The sequence below is a fragment of the Echinops telfairi genome, unplaced genomic scaffold (assembly GCF_000313985.2).
Source record: "Echinops telfairi isolate 266 unplaced genomic scaffold, ASM31398v2 ScPeMD7_7469;HRSCAF=8507_0, whole genome shotgun sequence".
Classification (NCBI taxonomy): Eukaryota; Metazoa; Chordata; class Mammalia; order Afrosoricida; family Tenrecidae; genus Echinops; species Echinops telfairi.
In genome coordinates, this window is record NW_022111372.1 from 88250793 (window position 1) to 88259731 (window position 8939).

At 37.5% G+C, this 8939-nt stretch overlaps 1 protein-coding gene across 1 annotated transcript in view; it reads left to right on the forward strand.

Moving 5' to 3' along the window:
- Positions 1-8939, forward strand: part of LARS1 (leucyl-tRNA synthetase 1) — an 88096-nt gene that overhangs the window by 28099 nt on the left and 51058 nt on the right. Inside the window, exons 5-6 of the mRNA XM_004696697.2 lie at positions 281-361; positions 5482-5619. Of these exons, the coding sequence (XP_004696754.2) occupies positions 281-361; positions 5482-5619 (219 nt within the window). The remainder of the gene's footprint in view (positions 1-280; positions 362-5481; positions 5620-8939) is intronic.

Sequence of the window (8939 nt, forward strand, 5' to 3'; positions counted from 1 at the left end):
AAATTTAAGTGTAGTTTTTTTATTTAATTAAGTAGTAAACATTTTTTGTTTTCATATTTTGCAAGTATAGGTGTGCATAGATCTGGGCATACATATGTAAACATAAGCTTGGTAAAAAGACAACAAAAAAGGTTGGGCTGGTATTTTGATATGACTATAAAATCTAACAGGTCTTTAAAAGAAATATGAAGAGGGAAACTAGAATAATGATCTTTGTGAGAAGTCAACATTTTATATTTATCTAGTATTTTGTAATTTAAATGTAATTTTCTTTTTGTAGTTTGCTGTAGGGTACCAGAGATTGAAAGGAAAAAGATGTTTGTTTCCTTTTGGCTTACATTGTACTGGAATGCCTATTAAGGTAAGATTGCTTATGGGACTGGCTTCTGCTCTTTTTAGCTTACAGCAAATGGTAATATTCAAAATTCTAGAGCTTTAAATAGGATTTTCTTTTCTTTTTTTTTGAATAGGGTTTTCAAACACTGCTGTATTATGTTAAAATGGTCTATAAAAAGAGTTGAATTTATTATACTGAAAATTAGGTAAAGCCACATTTGAAGACATGTTTAATTAAAGGGCACTCTGACGTCTAAGTGGCACTCTGACGTCTAAGTAATTCCTAAGTAGTTTTAATGACTTGGTTACATTGTATACTCCTGTCTTTCAGATTTAAGTAATAATTAGTAGCAAATAATACTAACACTAAATGCTAAATGTTATGTATATGTATTACACATATACATCTGTCATTTTGCTGTACCATGGTTCAAGTGTTGCTGGGATACCTGAGGCTATGCTACTGGTATTTGAAGTACCCACAGGTCTATCTGTCGTGAGTAGGTTTCATCAGAGCTTGCAGATGAAGAACAGAGCAGGAAGAATGAAGAGGCTGTCCACTTCTGAGGAATTAGCCACTGAACACTGTATGAATAGTAGAGGAACATTGTTATTATGTTGGAAGATGAGCTCCTCAGGCTGGAAGGAACTCAAAATATGGGGAAGAAGAACCACTTTGTCAAAGTAAAGTTATCTGTCATGAGTTGGATGGAATACAGCTTTTGGGACTTTCATTTGTTGGTGGGCATGAATTACAATGAGAAGAAATAGGCCAATATTCTTTAGTAAATGGAACATGGAATGTATGAAGTATAGATCTAGGAAAATTGGAAGTTGTGAAAAATATAATGGAATGCATAAAGTTCTATTTTCTAGGCAATAGTGAGCTTTAATGTCCTAATATTGGCTATTTTGAGTCAGATAGACATTTTGTTTTCTATGCAAAGAATTACATTCAAGAGGAACTATTATATTCATCATAAAAAAAAGAGAACACTTTAAGATCTACCTTGTAGCACAGTGCTGTATGGTATAAGGTAATCTCTGTATACCTACTAGGATACCGAGGCATTACAACTTTTACTCAAATTTGACATCAACCATTAAAGCCAGTGATGAAGAAATTGAATACTATTACCAACTTTTTAAGTTTGAAATTGACCACAAACATGTGATCAAGATTGTGGCAGTTACATAATCTCTTGTAACCTTGCGAAGGGGTGGAGTCTAGCCTGTCAATCAGGTTGCAGCTTGATGACCTCATTTGGAGGCACCACAGAGATAAATAGCTCAGTGGAGGCCAGATACTCTCACACCCTCTGTCTCCCTCTGAGATATTCCTATTGACAAGCCACATGGAGCTAAGGTGATGGAGCCAAAGCCCTTGAGCTGAAGAAGCCACATGGAGACCCATGCCAGCACTGAGATGCTTCTACCACCACTGAATCCACAAGACTCTCCACTCATTGGCCTGTGATCGTCCTGCATTTGGTGCCATTGTGTGTGTTGTGTGAATTTGAAGAGGAATTTATAGACTGGTATTGGACATATGGGCTAATAATCAGACTTATGCACTTGATCTGGACTAGGCTGGAATGTTTTCCTAATATACAATTACTCTTTATATAATGCACTTTCTTATATGAGTGTCTCTGGATTTGTTTTTCTAGTCTACCTGGACTAACAGTTTATGGTACCTTGGGAGTGGGGTTCTAGAGAAACAAAGCATGTAGATGGGGAATGGATGCTTGTTTGACCTCTGCCTCATGGTTATTCTTCTTCTTAGACTAGCCAGACATCAGGTATGGCTATACAGTTTACTGGGTTGTTTTCTGGAAAGAATGTGGGAATTTAAAGTTTTTATTTCTAGAAATTGTATCTGGTTAATCCTCTCTGAAATGTCAACAATGATTGTGATAAAGGTGAATTTTAAGCTTGGGTGGCAAAATTGCCTCTTGAACTTTTCTGAGACCACGCTGCTTAGTGAAAATGGCTGAGTGAGGTCAAGATGTCTGACAGAAGGTCCTGCCCTGGCTTGAGGCAATGCAGCCAGAGGCCTACGGCTATTTAGGATAAGTTTAGACAAGGATAGAATTTACTTGTTTTAAGATGGACTTTAGGATCTGGCTCTACTAGGTTTATACTTTTTTTTTTTTGCCTATTGTTATTGATAAAATGATTGATAGAAATGATTATTGGAAAGTAAAAATAGAGAGTTTGGAAGTCTACTTGCCTTGAGCCATTAAAATTGGAATTTAAATGGGTTAGGACATGCCTGCAAAGAAGGCTCTAAAAGGATAAGCCTCACCCAGTGTCTTGAGTGCCCAAGACACTTGCCTAGTGGACTTGTTGACAGATTGAAGGGAAAAAAAGGAACTCTTTGGATTTTTGAATTTTCAACTAGTGGTTTGTGCCTGAGGCTGGAAAAATTTGGAACATGGAAGGAACATTCCTCTCTGGGACTGAACTGTTAAAGGGAATATGTGGGCAGGCCGAAATGTTTTACCTGGATCCATTTGTTGAGTGGAAGTGAGAGAAATGTAGCAATAAAGAGATGGCTTAATCTAGCCACTGATACTCGTGGACTTGATTCACAGGGACTGAAGGCATCAGCAAATATAGTTCCCTCAATTAAACACCTGGAGGCACCACACTCGAAAGCCCCTAACAGAGGGCACTCAGCTTTTACTTGCTCTGTGAGCTGGGAAGCCCACCTACTCTGTCTCATGCTCAGGCTCTTGGTTCTGCTACTGCTGCTCCTCTGGTGTCAAAGCTGCTTCCTGGATCAAGGATGTTCAATGTGCTTTTAACATTGGGATCTCAGGGTCCAAGGGAAACACTCCACTCCTTTTCTCATGTTGATAGTGTTCCTTAGAAGTGGGGATGGTCAGACTTTACTTAATGTACTTTAGACATGTTATCAGGAGAGATCAGCCTCTGGAAAAGAACATCATGCTTGATAGAGAGTCAGCAAAAAAGAGGATGGCCCTTAATGAGATAGTTTGACAAGTGGCTACAATGATGACCTCAAACATTACAATGTGAGGATGGTACAGGACAGAGTAATACTTCATTCTATTGTTAATAGGACTTCTATGAGTTAGGGCTTACTCCGTGTTACCTAATAAAAACAATAGGATGTTTTACTTAATAGCAACAATAGGATGTTTTAACTATCTATTAAATAGTTGTATAATAATTTGATCATTGTTACAAATGTCTTTATTTGTCAAAAATTTATATAGAAATAATTCTTTAAAAAAGATTGGATCTAGAATGAAAACTAGAATTGTACAGATTCAACACGCCATGGACTAAACACCCTGGCATAACCCAGGGGCTACACCAGCAAGACTTAGCATAGAGGCCCAGCACAATGACTGAATCCTGCCTCAAAAGCTGCCTGCAGCGTTGGACTGAAGACTGGGGCATTCAGCTGGCAGAGGAAACAGAGTGGCCTCCCCTGATCTGGGGAAGTAGTGGTCATTGGACCTTGGGGGGAACTCCTGGCTTGGTTGGTGTCCAATGGGAAAAAAACACCGCAGAATCATATATTTAGTGCTTCAATGCATCTGTTAAAAGAAAAAAAAAAAGAATTGTACAGATTCTTTAAATGTAATAAATATAGGGAATTTAAACTTCTACTTTTTTCCCCCTAACCTTTTATTTTGAAAACTTTCAAACCTTCAGAAAAGGTAAGAAAATAGTAAAATGGAAACCGATGTTGGAAACCTATTTTACAGTTTTAAGCAAGTCAGTTCCAACGCATAGCAAGTCTACTTACAGCAGCAAAAGAACACGTCCTGGACCTGTGCCATCCTCACAGTTTTTAAATTGGAGGCCAGTGTGTATCTGTTTGGCAATCCTTTTGCTTGAAGGTCTTCTTTTTCACTGATCTTCTGCTTTACCAGGCATGTTGTTCTTTTCCAGGGACTGGCCTCTCCTGATAACATGTTCAAAATCTGTAAGAGGAAGTCTCAGCATTCTAGTTTCTAAGGAACATTCTGCTTATACTTCTTCCAAGATACATTTATTTGTTCTTCTGGAAGTCCATGGCACTCTCAATAGTCTTCATCAACACGATCATTCAGATGTATCAATTCTTCAGTCTTTCTTATTCATTCAGTGTCCATCTTTCACATGCGTATATAAAGCAATTGAAAATATTTTTATACCTTAGTTCTCAAAGTGACATCTTTGCTCTTTAACACTGTAAATGGTTGGTCTTGCGCAGCAGATTTTCCTTAAATTTTTATTATGGATCCAAGTCCAATGAAATTCTTGACTATTTCAGTCTTTCTCTGTTTATCTTGATGTTGTTTATTGGTCCATTTTGTGAAGGGTTTGGTTTTCTTTCAAGGTTTAATCTGTACTGAATGCTTCAGCACATCACAGTTTGCAGAACCCTTCCTCTTAATCCTGATGCTGCACCCTGCATATGGTCCAAATTGATGAATTATTTGCTTAGCATACAGATTGACTATGTATGATGATCGGATACTACCCAGATGCACTCCTTTCCTGATTTAAAACCAGCTAGTATTCCCTTGTTCTAATTGTACGAATGTGTCTTGTTCTATGCACGTAATCTATGTGATCACAATGAAGTGTTCTTAAATTCCTGTTTTTCCCATAGTTTGTTATAGCCAAACAGTATAATGCCTTTGCCTAGTTAATGAATTACAAGTAAACATCTTTCTGGTATTTTTGCGTTGAACTGAGATATCTATCTGATGTCAGCAATGATACTCCCTTTTGAATATTAGTAACTTTTTGAAGCTCCTTCATAGTTACTGTTATTAATGTTCTTATTCAAAATGAAGGCAATTTATGTTTGATATACCTTTGTATTTCAATGCCTAACCTGCAGTATATTACATCGCAGATTCTGGTGTTGAATAAATCCTTGCTGAATAAATAAAAATAACAATTTACTAAGGTAATAATGTTCACCTTAGTCACCAATTTAAAAAATAATGAATAAAAGCAAATGATTTACATCATGTAAGTTTTAATAGAGATATGCTTAAAAATAAAACTGAATTAGTTTCTACTGTAAATTTTGAACCTCAGTATTTCTTTTTACTTCTTTCTTTATTTTTATTTATTTTTTTGAACCTCAGTATTTCTAATACTGTCTTATAGGCATGTGCTGATAAATTGAAAAGGGAAATAGAGTTGTATGGTTGCCCGCCTGAATTTCCAGATGAAGAAGAAGAAGATGAAGAAACCAGTGTTAAGACAGAAGACATAATACTTAAGGATAAAGCTAAAGGGAAAAAGGTTTGGTGATTGTTGATATTTATGTTGTAGTTTTTTTTTAAAACATTTTATTAGGGGCTCATACAACTGTTATCGCAATCCATACACACATCAATTGTGTAAAGCGCATTTGTACATCATTCTCAATATGTTGTAGTTTTATGTTTATTCTTGCCTGGTTCACATGGATACTTCTAGCACTAGCATGGTGTCTGGCACATAAATCACACTTGGTAAGATTTGAAAAGTGCCAGGCATTGAATGATCTTTCTCATTTTTTTCGTTGTCTTTTTTCTTTATTATGAAATAATTTAAATTCACAGAAGAGTTAAAAGTCAGAAATCCCTTATAATCTCCTGGTTCCCCTCAAGTTGCATATTACATAAAAACTAAAACAACAACAAAAAACAAAAGCCAACACTGTTGTTGTGTGTGGGGCGAGGAGGGCCCCCCACATCATCACAGGTCTGATAGGCGCAATTGTACAGCGATAATAAGTAAAGATTATAGTAAAGTCATAGAGAGCATGAGAGATAGAGGAGAGATTGAATTAATGGAGTCAGACACAATTCATGGTAGCATGCTCACCTCAGCCCTGCTTGGTGGTCCTCGTAAGGGGAGCCTGGCCGCGAGAGCAGGAGAGCGCCTCGGGAGCGCAGGAGAGCGCCTCGGGAGAGCAGGAGAGCTCCCACTTTATTGCTCACCAAGGGTTATATCTAATTAGGGGGACATGATTACAGGTAACCACACATCACAGGAAGGGGCAGTACATTAGGCATACACATCGTAGGAAGGGGATGTATGATAGGCATAAGCGTAACAGGAAGGGGATGAGCTAGGGGTGTGCCCATAGGAATGGGAAGGTCTAGGGGTATACAAGTGACAAGATGTGCAGAACCTAGATTCATGATGGCAGCCTAACCTTTTTCATCCTTGGGCAGGTTTGACCTCTCTGGTGTCTCCTACAAGGAAACAGACAACTACTATCCTCATCAGAAAGGAGTGGGCCCTACTTGTGGGATAAACAGTGGTGTCTGCTTGCTCTAGATGGCTACTTCTGATGACCTCCAAGGGTATAGTCATTCTCAAGCAGCTAAGTTTGGCATATATTTGGGGGAGACAACTTGGGAGAAATCCTTTTGTTTCCCATAGTTGTGGAATCCATTCTGATGTATAGTGACCCTCCCTACAGGACAGGGTAGAACTGCTCCATTGGGTTTCCAGGGCTGTGATCTTTCCAGAAGCAGACTATTGAAACTTTCTCCTAACATCTTACAAAAGCCGTGGAATCATCATTAAAACTAGATAGGAACTGAAAATACAGGGAATCCAGGACGGATGAGCCCTATAGGACCAGTGGTGTGAGTGGCAAAACGGAGGGTAAAGGGAGAGTGGGTAGGAAAGAGGGAACCGATTACATGGAACTGTGTGTGACCTCCTCCCTGGGGGACAGACAACCGAAAAGTGGATGAAGGGAGACGTCGGACAGGGCAAGATATGACAAAATACCCATTTATAAACTATCAAGGGCTCATGCGGGAGGGGGGAGCGGGGAGGGAGGGGAAAAATGAGGACCTAATGTCGGGGGTTTCAATGGAGAGAAAATGTTTTGAGAAACGATGTACAAATGCGCTTTACACAATTGATGTGTGTATGGATTGTGATAACAGTTGTATGAGCCCCTAATAAAATGTTAAAAAAAATACAAAAAACCCCCCCAAAAACCAAAAAAACAACTAGGAAATGAATGCTAGCACAATACTATTTGATAAACACTAGCTTTCATTAAAAGGACTTCTACACTAATGTCCTTAGGCTGTTCCAAGGTCTCATCTAGGATCCCAAATTGCATTTAGTTGTCATGCCTCCTTTGACTGCCCTGATGTATGACAGACAGTTCAGTTCCTCTGACTTTCATTGTCTTCCATGACCTTGATGCTTTTGAAGATAATTTATAGAATATCCTTCAGTTTGGTCTTGTCTGATGTTTCTTATGATTAGATTGAAGCTATTGATTTTTTTGAGAGTACCAGAGGATGTTATATGTCTTTCTCAGTGTGTCGTATCAAGGAGTACTTGATATTGATAGGTCTTATTCCTGATAATGTTAACTTCAGTTATTTAGTTATAGCAGTGCCTACTAAGTTTCCATTGAAGGATTCCATCTTATCCTTTGTTGTAAATTTATATCCTGTTTCTTTTTAAATATCTGCTCACTAATTTTAGATTTAATCAGTGAAATTTCTACAGCAATCATTACTGTAATTTTGAAACCCATTTTCCTCATCTCTCTGATTTTATTATCTGGAATTAAACAATATAGTTCCATGTGGACTAAGTGGATATTTATTTTATTCTTATGATTTTAGTCCAATGCTATTGAATTTTAAAATTTACTTATTTATTATATTAATCAAATTATTTCATCTTTGGCCACCAGGAACTCTTTAAGTTGGCTTTTATGTCCATATGACGTCCTCTTCCCATCCATCTCTCTCTTTCTCTTTCTCAAGCACTTTTTTAATCTGTGATACTCCAGTATGCTCCAGGCTTATTTTGTGTTTTCCCTGCCTCAGCATTGGAATCAACCACTTCTCCAAGGAGTCCTTGTTCCTAGGAGAATATTTAGCTCAATGCTACTTTGGTATGATTGTTTCTAGCTTGTCACAGTGAAAAGAAGGAGATACGAATGTGTCTACTAACACATGCCTGTATTTATTTTGATAGGTATCTTTATATATTTTAAAAGGTCATATGCCTAACTTCATTCTGGCACCTGTAACTCATTTAGCATTCTCTCTACTTGTTTGTGCCGTCTTTCCCCGTCAGTGAGAAACCTGGCCCTCATCATCTACAGTAGAGTTATTCTTTCTTTTGCTCAAGCCTGTTCCATTGAAGTAATAGCAAAATTGCTAGCCTCTGCCCCTGGGAGAAGCAGTGTTACCTGTGAAAGTGTAATGTTTTTGATTTTAGTATCTAGTTAACATACTATTTTCTAAAGTTACTTTTAGGCCAGCTCCTTTCCCAATCCCTTCAACTTAGTTATTGTTACTGTATACCCTTTTATTCCTTTAAAAATATTGTACTTATGTTATATTTAATAAACAATTAAAAATTAGCAAGTAGAAAGCTTGATAAGGTGATTCTGATGGTAAAACTAGTGCTGTAAACTGTTCACTTGACTGCTTGGTGTTTTTTATTCTCTAAACAACAGTTCTTGGTTAGAACAATCCATATAGGTAGATCATTTGTGCTGGCCATTTTCTTGTGTAGTGGCTTGTGAAAAATTTTTTTAAAAGATAAACTTACTTTCTCAAATATCTAATAGGAGATTAAGAATG